Source organism: Rhincodon typus, chromosome 4 (genome assembly GCF_021869965.1).
Source record: "Rhincodon typus isolate 14 chromosome 4, sRhiTyp1.1, whole genome shotgun sequence".
Taxonomy (NCBI): domain Eukaryota; kingdom Metazoa; phylum Chordata; class Chondrichthyes; order Orectolobiformes; family Rhincodontidae; genus Rhincodon; species Rhincodon typus.
In genome coordinates this window covers 29,890,092-29,912,759 of record NC_063335.1, presented here as the reverse complement: position 1 = coordinate 29,912,759, position 22,668 = coordinate 29,890,092, and the positions used below count along the sequence as shown (strand labels likewise).

General features: G+C 42.2%; 1 protein-coding gene across 1 annotated transcript in view; it reads left to right on the top strand.

Annotated features, from left to right (window-relative positions):
• Positions 1-22,668, top strand: part of LOC109936882 (tripartite motif-containing protein 55-like) — a 97,681-nt gene that overhangs the window by 61,444 nt on the left and 13,569 nt on the right. Inside the window, exons 4-8 of the mRNA XM_020535491.2 lie at positions 995-1,017; positions 1,114-1,238; positions 6,348-6,553; positions 21,174-21,464; positions 22,345-22,435. Coding sequence (XP_020391080.1) covers positions 995-1,017; positions 1,114-1,238; positions 6,348-6,553; positions 21,174-21,464; positions 22,345-22,435 — 736 coding nt within the window. The remainder of the gene's footprint in view (positions 1-994; positions 1,018-1,113; positions 1,239-6,347; positions 6,554-21,173; positions 21,465-22,344; positions 22,436-22,668) is intronic.

The window sequence follows — 22,668 nt, the reverse complement described above, 5'->3', positions numbered from 1 at the left end:
TTTGAGTGAGGTGAAAGTGGGTGGCACAGTCTTTGGTGCTGGCACAAGTGAGGGAAAAGTGGTGAGACATCCCCAGTGAATGAATAGACAGTGCCGAGAGCAGGCAGGGTTTAGTAAGGTAAAGGGGAGGGAGCGTTTAAAAGGGTGAGAACAAGTGAGGGAAGATGTTGCATGCAGTAGTGAGAATGGCCGAGCATGAGGCTCAGTAGGAGGTAGGTGTTGTAGCAGAGAGAGAGAGTGAGTGTGAAGTAGCAGAGAGAAGGCGGTGGCACCTACCGTAGTGGAGTGGAGCAGCTCGTTGACATTCTTTTGGCACCAATGGGCATTTCTCCAGGCTAGACTGACCCAGGTGGTCACCTCAGACTGTCTGGTGGATTGCCTCCTCCTCTGCCAGTTCTGGAGGAAGAGGGCATCCCTCCTCTGTGTCACTCCATCACTGACCTTCAGGTCCCTGTCCATTACAAATGGTGTCAATCTCCCCATGTGTGCCATGCCCATGTCTAATGTCTCCTACCTTGCAGAACAGCTTTGAACCGAGTGCACTTCAGAATTTTAAGATGATATAAGGATATTGGATTCAGTGAAATTCCTGAACAAAAACAGAAGTTGCTGGGAAGAGGTCAGCAGGTCTGGCAGCATCTGTGAAGAAAAAATCAGAGTTAACGTTTTGGGTCCAGTGACCCTTCCTCAGAACAGTTCTTCACCGACGCTGCCAAACCTGCTGAACTTTTCCAGCAACTTCTGTTCTTGTTCCTGATTTACAGCATCCACAGTTCCTTCAGTTGTTTTTCTTCAGTTAAATTCCTCTTGTATTGTTTTAGCTGAGTTTAGTACCACTACCGAACAGTGGGGAAGGAATGTTTGATAAATATTAGTCAGTCATTCTGTAGTATTCCACAATGTCATTGCAAAATCATCCTTTGAAATTATGAATTCAATCTTTGTTTCGAAGAATGTTTTGAATATTTAATAAACATGTATTTTCTTTTTACAGAATACAAAACCACTAATTAAAAAGTAAGTACCCCATCTATACAAATTCGATACTTAACAATGTTCTGATGAATTTATGGATTGTTGTCTAACAACCGATTCTCATTGACTTTTTTCTAGGATTTCCGAAGCATCTAAAATAACTCACTTGGAAAAAATAGAACGTGGCTTTGAGATTATGGATCACTTTTCAGTAAAATTTAAGAAGGAAGAGAAGCTTCTCAGGGAGATAGACTTCCAGAAATGTGAGGACATATTCCACAACAAAGTTAGATTCTTTACTTTTCATCATAAATAAGAGGTGAAAGCTCAGCAGCTTCAGCTTGCAGCCATTAAGATGTTGGTAACAGGAAATATGATTAATCAATTCTGCTTTTAATTTAGGAACGGATCTGATCATACAATGTTAAACTAGAAAAGCTTCTTGATCAGGTCATAACAAGTTCATCTGTGTCTAACGCTTCAACTAACCACTGCTGGGGTAGGTTTTCACCAGGACAGCAGTAATCTGGCAGAGTGATTCCTCAACATGTTAATGAATTCCCACCCACCACCTCCTTCCAATTCATTCCATTGAAAACAGTGGAATGATATCAGGTGAATTCTGTAAAGTGTGGGTGGTCTGCCCCAGCAGATTATTGATCAGGAAGATTAAGATACTCCCTTCTTTTAAATGTTTAGCTGATTTGGTGGGAGATAGTTTCACTCAGTTGGCTGAATGGCTATTTGCAGCAGTGTGGGTTCAATTCCTGCAGTGGCTATAGGATGAAGGACTCTCCTTCTCAACCTCACCCCTTGCCTGAGACGTGGTGACCCTCAGGTTAAGCCCCAACCAGATGTCTTTCTCTAATGGAAAAGCAGCCCTACAGTCTGGTAAGACTATGGTACGCTTACCACAATTGACTTGGAGATTTTATGTTTCTGTCACAGATTTTCAATACAGGGGGAATCAATTGACATGTTCATCTAATGGTGAACTAAGTTTGAAGGGAAAGTGACAACTTTGCTGCAACATTACAAACCTGTTCCTCCAACTTTCACCCTTTTCAGGGACAGTTCTCTGCTCGGAGTAGTTGAAGTGCAGACTTCGTATTGTATGCGTTTTATAGATTCATACAACACAGAAACAGGCCCTTTGGCCCCACTCATCCATGCCGATCAACTTTCCTAAACTGAGCTAGTCCCATTGGCCTGCATTTGGCTCATATCCCTCTAAACCTTTCATTTCTATGTACCTGTCCAAATGTCTTTTAAAAATGTTATAGTTGTACTCGCCTTTACCACATCCTCTGGTAGCTAGTTTCATATACGCACCACTCTCTGTGTGGAAAGGATGGTCCTCAGGTCCCTGTTAAATCATCCCCTCGAACCTTAAACCTATGGCCTCTGGTATTGGACTCCCTAACCTGAGGAAAAGACCTTGACTATTCATCCTATCCATGCCCGTCATGATTTTTTAAGCCTCCAACAGGTCACGCCCCCAGTCTCCTACACGCCAGGAAAAATGAGTCCCATCCTATCCAGTCTCTCCTTATAACTCAAACGTTCCCAGTCTCAGTAACATCCTTGTAAATATTTTTTGCTCCCTTTCCAGTTTATTAACATCCATCCTATAGCAGGGTGACCAGAATTGTATGCAGTACTCCAAATGTAGCCTTACCAATGTACAGGCATAACATGACATCCCAACTCCTGCACTCAGCGCTTTGACCGATGAAGGCAAGCATGTCAAATTCCTTCTCCACCACCCTGTCTACCTGTGACACCACTTTCAAGGAATTATGTACCTGCACCCCTAGGTCTCACTGTCCAACAACACTACCATTAACCGTATAAGTCCTGCCCATGGTTTTTATTGCAAAATGCAATACCTCACACTTATCTAAATTAAACTCCATCTGACATTCCTTGGCCCACTGACCCAATTGATTAAGATCCCACTGTACTCTTAGATAACCTCCTTCACTGTCCACTATACCACCAATTTTGGTGTCTTCTGCAAACTTACTAACAACACCGCCTATATTGTCATCCAAATCATTTATATAAATGATGAACAACAGTGGACCCAGCACGGATCCTTGCAGCACACCGCCGGTCACAGCCGTCCAGTCTGAACAACAACCCTCTACCACCAACCTCTGCCTCCTACCATCAAGCCAATTTTATATCCAATTGGCTAGCTACCCCTGGATCTCATGTGATCTCACCTTGCTCATCAGTTGACCATGCAAAATCTTGACAAAGGTCTTGCTAACGTCCATATAGACAGCATCTACTACTCTGCCTTCATCTATCTCTTGGCCACCCCTTCAAAAAACACAATCAAATTTGTGAGACATCCCTAATCAGTCTTTGTCTTTCCGAATACATACATATATGTATGTCCCTTCCAACAACTTACCCACCATTGACATTAAGCTCACTGGACTGTAATTCCCTGGATTTTTTCTTTTTATGGCAAAGCACTTTTCAGAGAAATTTTTATTTGGTTATAGTGAATTTGTAGAAAGTATCAATGTTAGCAAAAGAGCGTAGGCAAAGATAACACAAAATAGTTTAAATTTATGTGCAATATAGATGAATGTAACTTTCTTAATTCCATTCCATTCCAGGGCATTGGTGAGGCCACACCTAGAATACTGTGTTCAGTTTTGGTCTCCTTATCTGAGGAAGGATGTTCTTGCTATAAAGGGAGTGCAGCAAAGGTTTACCACATTGATCCCTGGGATGGCAGAACTAACATTTGAGGAGAGGTTGAGTCAGTTAGGATTGTATTCTCTGGAGTTTAGAAGAATGAGGAGGGATCTCATAGAAACCTATAAAATTCTAACAGGACTAGACAGGTTAGATGCAGGAAGGATGTTCCTGATGGTGGGAGAGCCCTGAACCAGGGGTCATAGTTTAAGCATTCAGGGTAAATATTTTAGGAAGAGAAAAAGTTTCTACACCTAGAGAGTGGAATTAATTACCACAGAAAGTGATTGAGGCCAAAACGTTATGTTTTCAAGAAGGAGGTCAGTATAGCTCTGGTGGCTAGAGGGATCAAGGGATATGGGGGGAGGATGGGATTAAGGTAACGAGATTGATGATCAGCCATGATCATGTTGCATGGGAGAGCAGGTTTGAGGGGCCAAATGGTTTACACTTTCTCCTATCTTCTATGTTTCTATTTAACCTTCCATTTCCCAGACTTTTCATTTCCATGGACTTTCAAGGAGAAATTGCAAAGTTAGTGCCTCTGGAAATAACTCAGAAAAAGACAATTGTTAAAATCATTTCATAGTAGGCTCCTATAGCATTAAGGTCTTGTCAGGTGGTGCTGACTTGAAGCCCAGGTCATAGTGTTGACTGGACAATGGATGAAAAAGATTACATTACTTATATAGCATTTACCGAAGTTGGCATAAAGTTTGGTGGCATTGTCGACAGTGTGGATGACTGCATAATATTGATAAACTAGTTGAATGGGCAAAACTGTGGCAGGTGGAATTCAGTGTAAGTGAGTTATCCATTCTGGACTGAGAAAGGATAGATCAGGGTATTTTCTAGATGGTATAAAGTTAAATACAAGGGATGATCAAAGATATTTGGGGTTCAGGTGCCTAGGTCCTTAAAATGCCACAAACAGGTACAGAAAATAATTAGAAGTCTAACGGAATGCTGGCCTTTACACCTAGTGGACTGCAGTATTAGGACACAGAGGTTATGTTGCAGTTATGCAAAAGCCTGGTAAGACCCCACTCAGAGTACTGTGAACTGACCTCGACACCACACCTTAGGGAGGATACATTGGCCTTGGAGGGAGTACAGAAGAGGTTCACAAGAACGATGCTTGGACTTCAGGGGTTAAGTTATGAAGTGACATTATACAAGTTAGGAATAAAAACAGAATTTGCTGGAAATACTCAGCAGGTCTGGCAGCATCTGTGAAGAAAAAAATCAGAGTTAACGTTTCGGGTCCAGTGATACTTCCTCAGAGCACTTCACAGATGCTGAGCTTTTCCAGCAGCTTATGCTTTCGTTCCTGATTTACAGCACCTGCAGTTCTTTCAGTTTTTATTATACAAGTTAGGCCTGTTTTCTCCCGAATTTAGAAGGTTAAGGGGTGACCTCATCGAAGTCCTCAAGGTATTAACTGGAGAGACAGGGGAAATAAAGATAAACTATTTCCACTGGTTGGTGATTCTAGAGCTAAGTGGCATTAGGACTGGACCATCAGGAGACTTGTTAGGATGCACTTCTACACACATCAATTCAAGACTGTACAATGGGGCCTGACCTTTCAGTGACTCATACTGTCAGCGGTTATGGGTCTCATTTTGGGCTGAACAATCCTGAACTTGGCAGAATTCCAGGACATCAGATATGTCCCAAAAAGTCTCCATTTGTTAAATGGAGTAAACACTAAGAAGTGAGGAAATGCAGGGGATGGAACCCAATAGGATCTGGATTTGAATTGCTGGCATCTCAGAATTGTTCTGATTAAGTGCCTTTGCCATCATTTAGAATTTTGGGCCCACTATCTTGAAGGACAGGCTTGAGGGGCTGAATGGCCTATTCCTGTTCATATATTCCTATAAGGCAAAGTTCCGCTTTTTTGATGTGGGGAACAAAATGACAAATCTCTAGTAGGGAACGTGTCTGTGATCTTTGCTGACCATTGTGTACTGTTGGAGGCTGAGGGGGTAACCTTATAGCGGTTTATAAAATCATGAGGGGTACAGATAAGGTGAATAGCCAAGGTCTTTTCCCCCATATCGGGGAGTCCAAATCTAAAGGTTTAAGGTGAGAGGGGAAAGATTTAAAAGGGACCTAAGGGGCAACATGTTCATGCTGAAGGTGGTGCATGTATGGAATGAACTGCCAGAGGAAGTGGTGGGAGCTGGTACAATTACAAGATTTAAAAGGACATGGATGGGTATATGAATTGGAAGGGTTTCGAGGGATATGGGCCAAATGCTGGCAAATGGGATTAGATTAATTGAAGATATCTGGTCAGCATGGACGAGTTTGACCAAAGGGTCTGTTTCCATGCTGTATAAATCTATGATTCTATGACAATCTAACAATGATCTTTGCTGAGCATAGCATACTGTGACAATTGCTCCGTTGCAATCTGATTTTATTTGACATTGGGCGCTATGTTAGTGCCACCTGCTCCTAGTGTGTGGGTCGGTGCAGCTGGTGACAACACCATTTTAACATTTGCTGTGGCCACTGCCAGGAAGACTCAGCAATTTTGTATTGATGTTGCTGCCAGTTGATTGATATTCACGTATCAGAAGATGACAGCATTATTAAAGTAGAATAAAATATCTCCGCATGAGAACTCATACTCTTTAAACCCACAGTTGAAGAGGAGACAACTGAACTGGAAGAAAGGGAAGAAGTGGAAGCAGAACAAACTGAAGAGAATCACACTGAAGTGGAACAAAAGGCTGATTCTACTGGAGCTATTTCACCAGCTGCCCATCCAACAGAGCTAACAGCCACAAACACAACTGCATTGGCATCAGAAGAGGAAAGTGTCTGTTTGCAAACAGATATTGGACAGCAGGTACCACTGTTCTTCTAGTATTGACATTAATAACTTATGACAAACAGCACAAATGTACTTTTTATTGGAAAGCGTGTTTTCTTAGAGCCAGTCGAATGCTTTCTTTAACTGAGAAACCCATAAGAACATAAGAACTAGGAGCAGGAGTAGGCCATCTGGCCCCTCGAGCCTGCCCCGCCATTTAATAAGATCATGGCTGATCTTTTTGAGACTCAGCTGCACCTACCCGCCCACTCACCATAACCCTTAATTCCTTTACTGTTCAAAAATTTATCTAGCCTTGCCTTAAACACATTCAGTGAGGTAGCTTCAACCGCTTCACTGGGCAGGGAATTCCACAGATTCACAACCCTTTGGGTGAAGAAGTTCCTCCTGACCTCAGTCCTACATTTGCTTCCCTTTATTTTGAGGCGATGCCCTCTAGTCCTAGTTTCACCTGCTAGCGGAAACAACCTCCCTGCCTCTACCTTATCTATTCCCTTCATAATTTTATATGTTTCTGTAAGTTCTCCCCTCATTCTTCTGAATTCCAATGAGTATAATCCCAGTCTACTCAGTCTCTCCTCATAATCCAACCCTCTCAACTCTGGAATCAACCGAGTGAATCTCCTCTGCACCCCCATCCCTACTCAAGTAAGGAGACCAAAACTGCGCACAGTACTCCAGGTGTGGCCTCACCAGGACCCTATACAGCTGCAGCATAGCCTCCCTGTTTTTAAACTCCATCCCTCTAGCAATGGCAGACAAAATTCCATTTGCCTTTTTAATTACCTGTTGCACCTGCAATCCTACTTTTAGCGATTCATGCACAAGGACACCCAAGCCCCTCTGCACAGCAGCGTGCTGCAATTTTTTACCATTTAAAACATAGTCCATTTTGCTGTTATTCCTACCAAAATGGATGACCTCACACTTATCAACATTGTACTCCATCTGCCAGACCTTTGCCCACTCACTTAGACTATCTATATCCCTCTGCAGACTTTCAGTGTCTTCTGCACACTTTGCTCTACCACTCATCTTAGTGTCATCTGCAAATTTTGACACACCACACTTAGTCCCCAACTCCAAATCATCTATGTAAATTGTAAACAATTGCGGTCCCAACACTGATCCCTGAGGCACACCACTAGCCACTGACCGCCAACCAGAAAAACACCCATTTACCTCTACTCTTTGCTTTCTACTGGTCAACCAATCCTCTATCCATGCCAATACATTACCTGTAATACCGTGCAACTTTATCTTATGTAGCAGCCTTTGGTGTGGCACCTTGTCAAATGCCTTCTGGAAATCCAGATACAATACATCCACAGATTCCCCATTGTCCACCATGCAAGTAATGTCCTCAAAGAATTCCACCAAATTAGTTAAACATGACCTACCCTTCATGAACCCATGCTGGGTGTTCCCAAAGGGAGAATTTATATCCAGATGTCTTGCTATTTCTTCTTTAATGATAGATTCAAGCATTTTCCCCACTACCGAAGTTAAGCTAACTGACCCATAGTTACCCGCATTTTGTCTACTTCCTTTTTTAAACAGTGGCATCACATTGGCTGTTTTCCAATCTGCGGGAACCACCCAAGAGTCCAGTGAATTTTGGTACATAATTACTAGTGCATTTGCTATTTCCCCCATTACCTCTTTTAGTACCCTGGGATGCATTTCATCAGGGCCAGGAGACTTGTCTACCTTTAGCCCCATTAGCTTGCCCAGCACTGCCTCCTTAGTTATAATGATAGCTTCTAGGTCCTCACCTGCTATAACCTTCTTGCCATTAGTTTTCGGCATGTTATTTGTGTCTTCCACTGTGAAGATCAACACAAAATAACTGTTTAATGCCTCGGCTATTTCCTCATTCCCAGTTATTAAATTGGCCTTCTCATCCTCTAAAGGACCAATGTTTACCATCGCCACACTTTTACGATTTACATAATTATGGCAACTTTTGCTGTCTGTTTTTATATTTTGAGCTAGCTTACTCTCATAATCTATCTTACTTTTCTTTACAACTTTTTTTGTGGCTTTCTGTTGCCCTTTAAAGTTTTCCCAGTCTACTAGTTTCCCACTAATCTTTGCTTTTTTGTATGTATTTTTGTTTAATCTGATACTTTCCTTTATCTCTTAGACATCCATGGCTGACTATTTCTTTTCCTACAGTTCTTCCTTATCGTTGGAATATACTTCTACTGAGCACTGTGAAAAATTTTTTTGAAATTCCTCCACTGTTCCTCAATTGACCCACCATAAAGTTTTTGCTCCCATTTTACCTTAGCTAACTCCTCCCTCATCCCATCATAGTCTCCTTTGTTTAGGTACAGGACATTGGTACTGGATTTAACCTTCTCACGCTCCATCTGTATTTTACATTCGACCATACTGTGATCGCTCCTTCGAGAGGATCCCTAACTGTGAGATCATTTATTATTCCTGTCTCATTACACAGGACTAGATCTAGGATAACTTGCTCCCTCGTAGGTTCCATTGCATATTGTTCAAGGAAATTATCGCAGATGCATTCTATGAACCCCTCCTCAAGGCTGCCATGACCAACCTGGTTTGACCAATGGATATGTAGATTAAAATCCCCCATGATAATTGCTGTACCATTTTTACATGCATTAGCTATTTCTATGTTTATTGCCCGCCCCACCACGATGTCATTATTTGGTGGCCTATAGACCACACCTATCAGTGACTTCTTCTCCCTGCTATTCCTAATTTCCACCCAAATGGATTCAACCTTTTGTTCAATAGAACCTATATCATCTCTCACTACCGCCCTGATATCATCCTTAAAAATCACAGCAACACCACTTCTCTTACTTTCCTGTCTGTCCTTCCGAACAACTTGATACCCCTGGATATTTAACTCCCAATCATGACCATCCTGCAACCATGTCTCTGTAATGGCCACTAAATCATACCATTTGCCATGATTTGCGCCGTCAATTCATCCACCTTGTTTTGAATGCTCCAAGCATCCAGATAAAGTGCCCTTATGCCAGTTTTTGCACCTTCTTTTTGGGTCCTATCACCTGCATTACTAACAGCTCTTGAGTTCTCCTTCCCTTTAACTTTTTTTCCTAATTTTCAATGGAGTTGAAGCTTCCTCGTCACCTGCTAACCTGCTGCTTTGCCTTACATTAATGTTTGATAGTTTTCAGTGAAATCAATTGTCCTTTATGCCAAGATTCTGCAAAGGTAAAAGGATAAGCTATGAGCAAGAACAAAATTCAGGCCTCCACTCCAAACCCAGTTATTCGCTAATTCTTGCAATATTCTCCTAGGCCTTTCAGAGCTATGATAAACTCATAAAGGTGGAAGATGCCTGTATTTCAATTAACTGCAGTTTGATATAATTGGTATGCAAGTAATTATTTAATTTGGTTAAACAAATATGAAAATTAGATTTAATCTCACTTTCACAAAATAACTGTCAATAATTCAGAATAACAGACTATTAGTTCTAGCTGCTATTTTCACCATTTTTATTTTACCACAGTAGAAAATCTTACAATCATAGTGGTTCAGTTGTCTAGCCCATTTAATGACTATCCAAATCAGAAGGATTCTAATCCCATATCCTGTATTTCTGGGCAGTTAACTGATCTCTAATGGGATAGACATCGGAGAATCAGTGTCCCTCAGCTAAGGAGGGGAAACATTGATAGAATCTGCATTCCTAACTGTAGTGAACATGCTCGATTGTTTGGCTTGTATGAGTAATGGATGGATTTTGGCATCAGTTATTATACCTCCCTGTGCAGAATGAAATAGCTTCTGACACCATAAGACCATAAGATGTAGGAGCAGAAGGAGGCCATTCAGCCCATCGAGTCTACCTGTTACCTTGATCAGATCATTCTTAATTCCACATTCCTGCCATATCATCATAACTCTTCTTTCAATTAATGATTATAAGTGTGTCTCTCGCAGTCTTGAATATACTTAACAACCCAGCCTTGACAACATGTGGTAAATACTCTATTCTGAGAGAAAAGATTCCTCCTCATCTTTGTCTTATGTGCATGATCCCTTACTCTGAAAATGTGCCCTTTGGTCCTAGACTCTCCCACAAGAGGAAATAACCTCTCTGCATCTTCTCTGTCAAGCCTCCTAAGAATGTTATTTCAGTAAGCTCTCCTCCCATTATTCTAAACTTTAAGGAGTACCAGACAAATCTACTCAACATGTCCTCAGATGAAAACCCCTTCATTCCCGGTATCAAACTAATGAACCTCCTCTGGACTGCCTCCAATGCCAGATTATCTTTCCTTAGGTAAGGGGCCCAAAACTGTTCACATTATTCCAACTGTAGTCTGATTAGTGCCTTGTATAGTTTTAGCAAGACTTCCTATTTTTAACACAACATTCCCTTTGAAATAAAGGATCACATTCTATTTGCCTTCCCTATTACCTGCTGAACCTGGATGCTAGTTTTTTTTTTGTGATTCGTATCAAGGACTCCCAAATGCCTCTGCTATCTGCAGTCTATACCCATTTTAAGAATTTCAGCTCCTCTATTCTTCCTACCAAAGTATATAACGTCACATTTTCCCACATTTTACTCCATCTGCCAAGATTTGTCCTCTCACTTAACATGACCAACTCCCTCTGTATCCCCCATTTGGCTGAATCTTATGGCTTCTTTGGCTAACTTTGTTGGAGCAATTCTCACTGAATCTTACCAAACTCGCCGCATTAATTAGTTTTCCAGCCCCTGTGGCATGTATCATATTCAAATTCCGTCCTGCCATATAACACAGCATTCCCAGAACAATTTGCCACTCTTTGGTTATTCTAGAATTGACCAGCATCCCGGTGCTGGTGCCAAATTTAAAAGGCTGTGGTGGGTGCACAAGCACTGTCAATCCAGAGCTGCCTGCACAATCCCTGGCATTTGTCCCAGAGATGGCAGACAGGAGGGAAATTGATGCCTTGTAGGGACCTGGAGGTTAAAATGGGATTTCCTTTTTCCCCCGGAGCAGCAGACGAGGCCACGACACCAGACCATGCCTAGCCTGCTCTGAGGTTTCCACCCAGGCTAACGTGGTCTCAGCTAGCTGGAGGAGTGCCCAGCACTGAAGGAAGAAGGTCATTGACTGGCTCCATTCCGTCAGCACCAGCACTATCATCTTCTATCTGACACCTCACACTCACTCTATCTCTGCTACTACACACGCCTCCCACTAAGGCTCATGTTCTACCGCTCTCAGTGTTGCCTACAACATTTTCCACACTCGCTTTGACTCGCTCCAATCCCAACACCATTAACCCTCTGTGCTGCCTACTCACTCGCTCCGAACACATTCCCCACCTACACCAACAGTAACAGCTGTGCCACCCACTTACATCACCAGTGACACCTGCCTCTCTGGTGGGCTGCCTAACATCTAGATCCTCAGCCATTGGAGGATCCTGACCCTGATTGCACTGAACAGGGTCTGGACTGGTATCAAAAGTCGCCCATGACTTTTTGTACCAGGACCCCCTAAGCGAAGACAACCCCCCATTGACTTGACTAAGTCTTGCTGCCAACCCTGACAAGCTTCCTGGCTTTGTGAAAACAGAAAGAACTGAGGATGCTGTAAATCAGGAACAAAAACAGAATTGCTGGTAAAGCTCAGCAGGTCTGGTAGCATCTGTGAAGAAAAAAACCAGAGTTAACGTTTTGGATTCGGTGACCCTTCCTCAGAACTTAGGAAGTTGCTGAGCTTTTTCAGCAACTTCGGTTTTTGTTGTTGGTTTTGTGTCTGTGTCAAGCCCCATGGTAAGACAGTCATAATTTGAGTCTGGTATCTGTCTGAGGGGCAACGTGCCAAAAGACAATGCCTGGGACGCAGTGAATATCTGGGTAGGCTCCAAGTGAATGGGTGAGCCCTTTGACAGGGAGTGAAGAGCCTGGAGATCCAGCCTAGTGCAATCCCTCAGCTGGAGTGTGTCCCTGAGGAGACAGTGTCCTTGCTGCAGGGTTACAATGAGAGTTTCCGAAGCACCCGAAATGCCACAAGCATCCTTAGAGACTGGAATATGTTGGATAACAATGTCTACGGGTAAAGATTGCATGTGGACAGTGCCCTGGATTATACCCTTAGAAGTTGGTGACCAGCTTCCATCATGGAGTTTGTTTGGAGGAAGTTGCTCAGAAAGATTAGATCCAGCATTTCAGGTGATTCAAGGGGTATATTCTTTGAAGGAGATTTCCTACATTCCAAAAAGCCACATTTGTATACAATGCAATACAAATGCTTATAACCTAATGTGATAATCTTTGTTGTATGTGTTTGTTGTATCCATGTGTTACTTACGGCTCATACTAAGTGTACTTTGACTATTAATTCATGTTTAATTTACATGGCTTTTGACTTGTTAAGGTAAAAACTACAAAACATGCAGTCTTGTGGGTAATTTCTTCATTCGGGGCTATTTCAGTAAATGTGATTATTTTGGTGTATAGGATCCCCTTAGGGATCATAACTGCTCTGTTCTGTACAGGTGAGAGGGTGAATCCCAAAGGCTGTACTGCCTGTTCCACACTGTTAGTGCCAATGTTTGAGAGGAACCTGGAATGATGGCGGGGAGAAGATCCATATTTTGTGGTCAATGATGGAGTTAGCAGAAAAGAAGAGATTCTGCTGAGGGAGCATGAACAGCTAATGGCTAAATTAGAAAAGAGAATTTGAAAGTACACAATCTTCGGATTATTACCTGAGCCATGAGCAAATGACTAAATAATATGAGAATGTTGAGTATCTGACTAAGAGACTAGTATGAGAGAAATGGGTTTTATTTTGATTAGGACAAGGACCAAGAGTGGAGTAAGACAGTGATGTACTGCTGCAACACCTGCGCTACCCTGGGACCGGTGTCTTAGCAAATTGTATAAACAGGGCCATGTAGAGGGCTTTAAACTAATAGAAACATATAAATTAGAAGCAGGAGTAGGCCATTCAGCCCTTCAAGCCTGCTCCACTATTTATTTTGAGCAAAGCTGGTAATCTGATTTATTTTGAAGTGTTTCCACTTTCACCCCATACTATTTGATCCCTTTAGCCCTAAGAACAACATCTAACTCCTTCTTGAAAACATTCAATGTTTTGGCTTCAACCGCTTTCTGTAAGAGAAAATTCTACAGGCTCATCACCCTCTTGGTAAAGAAATCTCTCATCGCAGTCCTAAATGGCCGACACAGACTCCTTAGACCATGACCCCTGATTCTGGACCCCCTAGTCATAAGGAATATCATTCCTGCAATTACTCTGTCTAGTCCTGTTAGAATTTTATAGGCTTCTGTGAGATTCCCCCACCCCCCATTCTTCTATACCCCAGTGAATATAGTCCTAACGAAAGCAATCTATCTTTATACATCCATCCTGTCATCCCAGGAATCAGTCTGGTAAACCTTTGTTGCACTTTCTCCATAACCAGAATATCCTTCCTCGGATAAGGAGACTAAAATTTCACACAGTCCTGGTCTCACTGAGGCCCTGTATAATTGCAACAAGACATCCTGGTTCCTCTACTCAAATCCTCTCCCTATGGAGGCCAACATTCTATTCGCTTTCTCCACCACTTACTGAACCTACATGCCGATTTTCAGTATTTCATGCTTCCTTGTACATGGGTCACAAAGCATTAGTTGGCAGGTACTTCGTGTAATTAGGAGGGCAAATAAAAAGTTGGACTCAATTGCAAGGAGTGAGGATGTGGGGAGTATGAAATTCAGGACGTCTTGCTACAGCTGTACAGGTCACAAGTTAGAACAAGTAATTAAGGCAGTCAGAGGGTCACTTGACCCGAAACGTTAGCTCTGATTTCTCTCCACAGATGCTGCCAGACCTGCTGAGCTTTTCCAGCAATTTCTGTTTTTGTTTCTGATTTGCAGCATCTGCAGTTCTTTTGGTTTTTATTCAGATCAGTCACAACCTTGTTGAATGATGGAGCAGGATTGATGGGAGATGAATGGCTAACTCCAGTTCCTATTTCCCCATTCATACTTTAGGTCTTGCTGGACCAAGGGGATCAAGACCAATTGGACACCTTAAAATGTAATTGTATCAGCTTCTAGGAAATTGAACATTCACTTTTATGTTTTGCTGCTGCTGGTTACAATTCAGAAGGTGTCAAAAGTGAGAAAGTTTTTTTTTCCTGCTGATTTAGGTGATAGACGTGTCGAAGAAATCACACACAACCATTGAAGGAAAACAAAAAAAATGCTGGAATTACTCAGTACATCTGCCATGATCTGTGGAAAGAGAAAAACAGAGGGCTAGATTTTTAAACCAGGTCAGGGGCCAGGTCAAAAGCAAGGCAGGGCCATACAATTTAACAGGCCCAGAGATTCTGCTGAGTACTGTCATGATCCTGACTCTGAGCCACTTTGAAAGATGTCAGGTTAGGGTTGGGTAAACTGGCAGCCAGCAAGTGGCGGAGAGACAGTGGAAGCTAATTACAATGAATTAAGAGGCTATTGAAGCCCCATTTCCACGTAAATTCCAGTCAGCAATGTGGCAACACACGTCAAGGATAATGCAATGGGTTCAGGCTGGAAAAGCGTGGGACACAGTGGAATGATGGATCAACTGTAAATCACATAAACCGCAGGACCACTGTTGTAGCCATTGGCTGCCCCCTAGAGGAATTGCTGCTCCAGGATTGTGGCCAGGCAACTATAACAAAATTAACTTCTCAGTTCTATTCATTGCTGTTTGCATCCTCACCTCGATAACTCCATCCTTAATCTGTTGAGGGTTTCCAATCTCTGAATGCTAGAGGATTTCTCATAGGCCTTCCAGAATTAGCAGCTCACTAGCTGTTCCTGATTGGATGGGCAAGCCTGCTCTCTGATCCTTAATTGACTGGAGCTTTGGAAATTAATGCGTGCGTGTTAAAAGCTGGAAACTGGAAATGAGCCCTGATTAAATGTTCACCTGAAAGTTAATGGTTCAGATCTGTGATCTTCCATTGGACACCTTGGAATGTCAGAGAATTCTGCCATGCTGAAATTGCAGTGCCCTGTTCACGTCAGCTAGGACCTAGTTCCTTTTAAATTCACTCATGCACACAGTGTTAAAATTCGGTGGGCTCTCTCAGATTGTCAATGGAAAATATAACAAAGTGGCAAGCAATGTATCTGTAACCTGTTTCTGACATATGCGTAGAATAGATTGGGTAATGTAACAGATGCTTTGGTACCACCTGATCAGTAAATTCATGGATGATGTGAAAATTGGCGGAGTAGCAAATAACGAGAAGGAAAGCCTTAGATTACGGGACGATACAGGCAAGCTGGTCAGTGGCAAATGGAATTCAATCCAGATAAGGGAATGTGAGAGGATGCAGGACAAACAAGGCAAGGGAATACATGATGAATGGTAAGACCCTGGGAAGCACTGAGGAACAAATGGACCTTGGTGTTGTTTGCACACTGGTCCCTTAAAGTATCAGGATAGGTGGATAAAATGGTTAAAAAGGCATATGGTTTACTTGCCTTTTTTGGTCAAAGCATAGGGTTTAGGAGCAGGGAGGTTGTGCTGGAACTGTATAAAACATTGATTAGACCACAGTTAGAGTACTGTGTGCAGTTCTGGAACCACATTATAGGAAGGATGTAATAGCACTGGAGAGGCGGCGGAGGAGATTTATCAGGATGTTGCCTGGACTGGAGAATTATGTTCAGTTTTGGAGAACAATTGGACTGGTGTTGTTTTCCTTAGAGCAGAGGAGATTGAGAAGCATAATATTATGAGGAGCATAGATATGGTAGATAGGAAGGGAATTTTCCCTTTTGTGCAGAGATCAATGACCAGGGGGCATAGATTTATGGGGCAGGAGGTTTAGTGGAGATGTGAGGAAAAGGCTTTGTCCAGTTCCAGCATTGCCTCCTTGCTCACAGAGGCTGAGTCTTGAGTTGCTAAAGGTTGTTGAAAATTTATCCCATTCAGCATCAGTGCTAGTGTTACACAACACAAGGGGGAATATCTTCAATGTGAACATAGTCCTTTGGGAGGCCTAGTCCCATGTGGGAGTTACTGTCACCAATCCTGTCAAACTGATGCATCTGCAACAGAAACACTGGATGAGGTGAAGTAAGCTTTGCCTTCTTGTTGGTTCCCTTACAACCATCCAGAGCCCAATCTAACAGTTACATCCTTGAGGACTCAGTTACCTTGTTCAGTAGGATCTGGAATCAATGAGGATTTCTAAGGAAACTCCCTCCTGACTGTATAACCCCTGTGCCTCCTCTTCTGCTGTTTCTGTCCTGCCAGTGGAACAGAACACATGCAGTAATGGTGATGTCGGTACCAGGAATAATATTTGTAAGAGTTCATCATTATGGCTATATTAGGCTGCTGCTTGATGAGTCTGTGAGATGTTCTCCTCATTTTGCTCAAGCCCCAGTTGTCAGTAAGGAGTGTTTTGCATGGTTAACAGGTCTGGATGTGTGCTGTTTTAGTTTCCAGTGCCCTAATCAATGCCAAGTGTCCAACTTCAATCCTTTCCTTTATATTTTTAACCGTTTGATATGGCTGAGTGGATTCATTGAATCCCTACAGTGTGGAAGCAAGCCGTTTGGCCCATCGAGTCCACACTGCCTCACTGAAGAGCATCCCATCTAGACCCAGCGCCCTATCCTACCCCTGTAACCTCACATTTCCCATGGCCAATCCACCTAGCCTGAACATCTGTGGACAGTGGGAAGACATCAGAGCATCCAGAGGAAACCCACGCAGACACAGGGAGAATGTGCAAACTCCACACAGGCAGTCACCCCACATCTGGAATCAAATCCAGGTCCCTGGCACTGTGAGGCAGCAGTGCTAACCACCAAGCCACTGTACCATCGTTGTTAAGGATCGTTAACCAGGTTAAACCATGAAGGGTGAACATAAGAAACAGTAACGGGACTGGGCCATACTATCCCTCACGTCTGCTCCACCAAACAATATGATCATGGCTGATCTGTCTCAGCCTGGCATATTAGTTTGTCATAGCCCTCAACTCCCCAATATTTCAAAAATCTATTTACCCCTCTTTAAATGTTATCTAGCTCCCACAACTCTGGAGAATTCCAGATATTTGCTATCCGCTAGGAGAAGAAATTCCTTCATATCTCCATTTGAAATGAGTGTCCCATCATTCTGTAACTATGTCCCCTAGTTCAAGACTCCCTCACAATCACTGTTTATCTTCTTAACATCTTCTCTGTTAAGCCCCTTAAAATCTTGGGTTTGTTATAATAAGGTCACCCCTCATTCTTCTAAACTCTAATGAATTCATGCCTAACCTGTTTTGCTGTTCTTGATAAGTCAACCTCTTCATCCCAGGAATTGGCTAATTGAATCCTTTTTGAACTACCTCTAATACCAATAGAATCTTTTCTTAAAAATGGACACCAAAGCTTTTCACAGTATTCAGTAGCTACCTGTACAGTTGTAACAAGATTTCTGTAATTTTAAACTCCAAACCCCTAGCAATAAATGCCAAAATTCCATTTGCCTTCTCAATAACTTGCTGCACCTGCATGCTAACTTATTGTGCTTTATGCACAAGAACACCCAGATCCCTCTGTGTTGCACTTTTTTTGGAATCTCTCTCCATTTAAATAACTGTCTGCCTTTGATTCTTCCAACCAAAGAATATGATTTCACAATTTCCTGCAACAAACTCCATTTGCCTTGTTTTTGCCCACCCACTCAACCTGTCGATATCCCTTTACAGATTCCTTACGTCTTCATCACGACATGCTCTCTCAACTGTTTTGCATCATCACCAAATTTGGAAATATTGCAATCCAGCCCATCCATCAAGTCATTAGAGGAGGGATTTCAATGGTAATAATATCACTGAAGACAACGGATAATGGTTCTTTATTACCACTTGTGTAGTGCAAGTGAGTCTTGCTATTTATCAGCCTAGATCTGCATTTGGACATGGACTGCTTCAGATCCCCCACCATCAATATCCTGGGAGTTACCATTGACCAGAAACTGAACCAGACTCTCCATATAAATATTATGGCTATCAGAGCAGGTTGGATGCTAGGAATACTGTGACTGTAACTCATCTCCTGACTCCCCAACGCATGTCCACCATTGACAAAGCACATAAGGACACTGTACTTGTCTAGATAACTGCAGCACCAACAACTTTCAAAACACCATCCAGGACATAGCAACCCACAGCACTGGCACCACATCCACAAACATCCAATCCTGTCACTACCGACGCTCAGTAGCAGAATGTGTACCATCTACAAGATGCACTGCAAGGCTCCTTAGACAGCACTTTCCAATCCCACACCATTTCCACCTAGAAGGACAAGGGCAACAGATACATGGGAACACCATCCCCTGCAAGTTCCCCTCTAGGCCACTCACTATCCTGACTTGGAAATATATCACCGTTCTTTCAGTATTGCTGGGTCAAAACCCTAGAATTCCCTCCATAACAGTCTTGTGAGCCAACCTACAGTACATGAACTGTGGTGGTTCAAGAAGGAAGCTCACTACAGTTCTGGTCACCACACTACCAGAAGGATGTGGATGCTTACCAGAAAGCTGCTTGGTATGGGGGATTTTAACCATGAAGAAAGGTTGGTCAGACTGGGTTTGTTTTCACTTGAACTCAGAAGGATGAGGCTTGATGATAGAAGCTTATAAAATTGTGAATGGTATGGATAGAGTGGAAAGTATAAGGCTTTTTCCCAGGGGAGGGGTCAATTACTAGGGGCCACAGGTTCAAGGTGCAGAGGTGTGCGAGGCAAGTTTTTCACAAAGGATGGTGAGTCCAGAGGAGGTGGTAGAAGCAGACACAGTAGCAGGATTCAAGAATCACCTGGAAGAATACGTGAATAGGAAGGGAATAAAGGAATATGGACCCTCCAAGTGAAGACAGTTTTAATATGGAAGGACAAACAAAACAAAATGTGTTGGTGCAGGCTTGGAGGACCAAAGGGCCTGCTCCTGTGCTGTATTGTTCTTCTTTGTTGTTTGTACTGCCTCCCAAGGCAACTAGGGATGGGCAATAAATGCTGGTCCAGCCAATGACATCCACATTACATGAATGAAAAGGAAATCCTAACTGAACTGTTTGAAATGACACTTTTTGAGAAATGATGCCCTGAAACCCATTTGGCTAGTGAATGACAGTGTCTATTAGCATACTTCTCCTCCTAGGAAAATCACTGGTGATACTTTGATTCAATTTATAGCAATTAACAGTGAACCCAAATTTCAAATTACTACTAAATCTTACATCAAATTGTTGCAAAATATGTCACATGAAGTGCTTTAAGGAAAACTGCCAGGGAAAAACTCCCCAAAATCCAAAGTGTGTAATATATCTGTTTCTGAAACTGAAAGTGAGCCAATATCTATGAAATTATCGTTAGTATTAAGGAGAGAACAACGTGGAAACAATCTATCATTTCTAAAGGTAAAGGTAGTAATTGGGCGCAGCACGGTGGCTCAGTGGTTAGCACAGCTGCCTCACTGCGCTAGGGATCTGGGTTCAATTCCAGCCTCAGGCAACTGTCTGTGTCCAAAGATTTGCAGGATAAGTAGATTGTCCATAGTGTCCAGGAATGAGCAGGCTAGGGGGGTTAGACATGGGAAGTGCAGGGTGATAGGGTAGGGAGGATGGGCTAGGTTGGAATGCCCTTCAGAGGTTTAGTATGGACTCAATGGGCCAAAAGGCCTGCTCCTATACAGTAGGGATTCTATTCTATGAGACAGCAGCCATAAATTCTAAGCATCTCATGATAAATAACCAATTGCATCATACATCAGCAGTGTGTACTAACTACAAGCTGTACTGCAGAAATTCACCAAAGGTCCTCAGACAGCACCTTCCAAACCCATGACCACTTCCATCTAGAAGAATATGGGCTGCAGACATATGAGAACACCACCACCTACAAGTTCCCCTCCAAGTCACTCACCATCCTGACTTGGAAATATATTGCTGTTCCTTCACTGTCACTGGGTCAAAAACCTAGAATTCCCTCCCTAAGGTCATTGTGGGTCAACCCACAGCAGATGGGCTGCAGCAGTTCAAGAAAGCAGCTCACCACCACCTTCTCAAGGGCAACTAGGGATGGGCAATAAAAACTGGCCCAGTCAGCAATGCCCACATCCCACAAAATGAACCAAACAAAAAAAATCTATTTTGTTTAAATTTGTTCTCTTGATGATACACAAGTATGTTGTGATCATTCATGAGAACTAATAATGGGATTACAATACAAATTCCTGGAGCTTTGCATGAGTTCTATATCGGCAGTGACACAGTGGTACAATTGTGACCTTGACCTTCACCTCTGATCATGGACTTTATTTTGTCGATCACAAGCATTCACTGAGAATTTGCAAATTTAGCTGATACATCAACTGACAGAATAAAAGTCAACTCATGATTGGTGCATAAACATAAGATTGAAGTAATTTCCAAAAGGGTCTTTTCAGTAGAACAGAACTCAACAAGGAAAAAGTATTTGTCACTATGCTCCCCTGAAAATAACACAATATAAATTAAATATTAATTATTATTTACAACTCACATGGCTCTAAGGATACTGAATATTCTCTGTTTTGCTCTGTTTATCCTAATCAAGCCTATAGCTAATCTTAATGAGGCCCATGAGCTCCTGGAGTCTGAAACTCAGTTGCTGTCAACAGCAACATCTGCAGATCCTGCATTTTACCCAGATTGGCACAAAGCTCATACATTGGACAAGATCAGCCCCAGTTTGAACCTATTAAACAACAGTTCGGACGATAGGAACAATCAGATTGGTTCAGCAATTTCCGTTGAAAAAGATGTAAAAAAAGCAGCAGCAGACCAGAGTTCAGCTGAATTGGAAGTGGATGGTAATGAAGGTAGTTCAGCTCCAGGTTTGTCACAGGTCAGTGGAGATTTCAATATTTGCAAAAGAATTCTGTGCTTATGGTAGACCAGTTTAACAACAACATTCCTGCACTGCATTGCCTTGCTCAGCCATACAGCTAAATTAGTTTTGTGCACAGAGGCATTAGCCTGCATTTTTTTTTTTTTTTTGCTTGTTACTAATTAAAAATGTATTAATGAGGCAGTTAGAAAGCTGTTTCCTGATAGGTCATAATAAATTGTCATTGCAGGAGAAACTGAGGCAAACACATCAAGGAGACCATAAATTTATTCCCTAGCTTGTTAAACCAGCTGATTTCAACCCACAGCAGTAATAGTGAGAGTAGTAAAAGTAACCTGTTCTTTCTCTTTAAATAATTATCTACGGTTCCATTTGAAAGGTGTACATAGATAGTTCTGATGTGTGGATGAGGTCAATTTAGGCACAATCTGATCATGATTCAGTCTTGGGTTTTCTGATTATCAAGCAGGAGTAAATGAGTTGACATATAAAGTTAGCCAGAAAACCTAGACTTTGCTGTCTCGGCTCACGAAAAGAAAAATAGTACACTAGGCAATGAACAAACCTATTGAGGTTCATGAATCACTGCCTGTGGGAATGCTGGGCAGCAGGGGCTTAGGGAAACTTACTGTTACTCTTCCTCTAATACCATTCTGAAAGATATTAATTTAAACAGATCGGTAAAGAGAAAGACTATTCCACCTCTGAACAAACATTTGCAGTCTGCTACTATGTGCTATCTTCATGTACTTGTGCTGAATGCTTCACTTTGCACTGTTTAATGTCATTGCCTTCTCACCACTCTGCATTAACTGAAGTACTTGAAGGATCATTTGTGAACAAAAGTGCAGACCCAGTGTATCTTATTTTCTCACAGGGTCTAGCGTTCTTCATTTCAGTTTTGGGTTTGATGATCATACTTCGCCATCTTTGGAATCAGATTCAATCCATGATTTTTTCTTTACTGGGTAGGAGGACTACTTTTCAATATGGTATCTTAAAGGCATAAAGTAGTTTCTCATATTCTCAGCTAGGTAAAGAACTAAAACCAGTAGATTTGTTTTCAAATAAAAATTAGAGTAAATGACGTTCCTCCACATATTTACTTCTGGAACACATCCTCTTGCTATGAGAATAGGACTCCCACATTATTCCCCTGTACTTTTACTGCTTTCAGTGCTGCCCTACAATTGACTAATAG